Genomic DNA, 1,551 nt, shown 5'->3' on the forward strand with positions numbered 1-1,551 from the left:
GGTACGACCTACTTCATCCGTGAGCCGTGACCAAAATTTGTGAGTTGTGCCAACTCATGCCGCCTCTGGTTGTCACTCTTATTTGCGTATTAACATAAATATAAAAGATGTTAAAGCAATTATTGCTTTGTTTATAATAAATTTGGTGTTTTTGTTAAAAGAAAATGAATCATGATAGACGGTACCAGAGATTCAACTCGTATGACTAAAGACTGTATAGTCGAATCAAGGCTTAAAAGAGCAGATGATGATCTTTTCGACTGTTTTGAGATAAATAAGTTTAAAATTGGCAAATCCAATCACATAGTCATGTTGTCATGTTCATTGTCTATGTGGACGAATAGTTCTTCGATAATATGTTTCTAATATCTTTGCCTCGACATGTCTCGTATCATAAACTATACAGTACAATTATTAAGTTTTCAAACAAGACGTAAATAAAATAAAATGGAACTATTTTCTGATTGTTACATCTTGATATAATAAAATCATGTCAAATCACATTATTTCATTAGTTTTGGACATGAAAGACCCATCAAAACAGAGTAATTTGCTTATTGCAACTTGGTTTCCAGTTCCATGAGACTTGGAGCAAAGTTTAAGCCATGGATTACATTGTCAGAACAGAAGATATTTTCTTCATCTGTAATTTACAGCAAAGGAAGTCGAACAACTCTCCACAGCCTTCAAGCCCCCAAGGGGTAGCTTGATTGGTAATAGAGGGAGTTTGATGTATAAGAATACATGGGTTCAAATCCCTTTCGATGATATTTGAAGAGTAAACTTTTACCTAGTTCTGTGGTTGTGAGTCTGGTGGCTCAGCGCGGGTGGGGTTTGAAATCCTGGAACCTGAAATTTGAAAAGAATTTACAACCATTCAAAAACGATTATTGGCCTCTACATAAAACTATTCTGATCTTTCTGTATCAAAAATGGATGGAGAGATGTCAAAATTCTTGAATACAGCTAGCACGTTGGAGCAGAAGGAGCAGAAGGCTTGGCTAAGTATGTGGGGTGGTCATCTCCAGCCATGATCACAACAATTTTCACCTCCATGGAAGCCGGATTCTCTGCAGTTTCCATAGACTTGTCTTCTTTTTCGCCTGGCGAATCGGCTGAGGACTTGTTGAGACAGCAAGCAAGAAAGATTAAAGCCACTGTCATGAGCCCAAACACAACCACCAAAGCTCCAAATAGGTATGGCAATGGAGAGTTCCATTGAAACAGCCCGGCGCTCGCTGTGGAATTGCCTCCAGGCCTCATTATAATATCTCTCTCTCTTCTTCTTATCAAAGCTTCTTAAATTCTTGCCTTATACATGGAATTCATAGCTTAATTCATACTTATAACTGAACCCTAGTCACATCCTACCAACGTATTATCCACTTTGGACACACAATTTATCATAATTTTGCTTTTGAGATTTACAATTGAAAACATGTCTTAATAGTTTAAGTAGTTCACAAATTATTTAATCAATTTTATTTTAACATTTCAAACGATATGTGATGTATATTTATACCTAACATCTCTTTTATGTTTTAACGATTT

At 36.2% G+C, this 1,551-nt stretch overlaps 1 protein-coding gene across 1 annotated transcript; it reads right to left on the minus strand.

The window, feature by feature from the left end:
• Window positions 1-966: 966 nt before the first annotated feature.
• On the minus strand, window positions 967-1,263 carry LOC123204313 (protein GLUTAMINE DUMPER 4-like). Its single transcript, XM_044620922.1, has one exon. It carries the CDS (start codon window positions 1,261-1,263, stop codon window positions 967-969), a length of 297 nt encoding a protein of 98 aa, XP_044476857.1.
• Window positions 1,264-1,551: the final 288 nt, after the last annotated feature.

Source organism: Mangifera indica, chromosome 20 (genome assembly GCF_011075055.1).
Source record: "Mangifera indica cultivar Alphonso chromosome 20, CATAS_Mindica_2.1, whole genome shotgun sequence".
In the NCBI taxonomy this organism is placed as follows: Eukaryota; Viridiplantae; Streptophyta; class Magnoliopsida; order Sapindales; family Anacardiaceae; genus Mangifera; species Mangifera indica.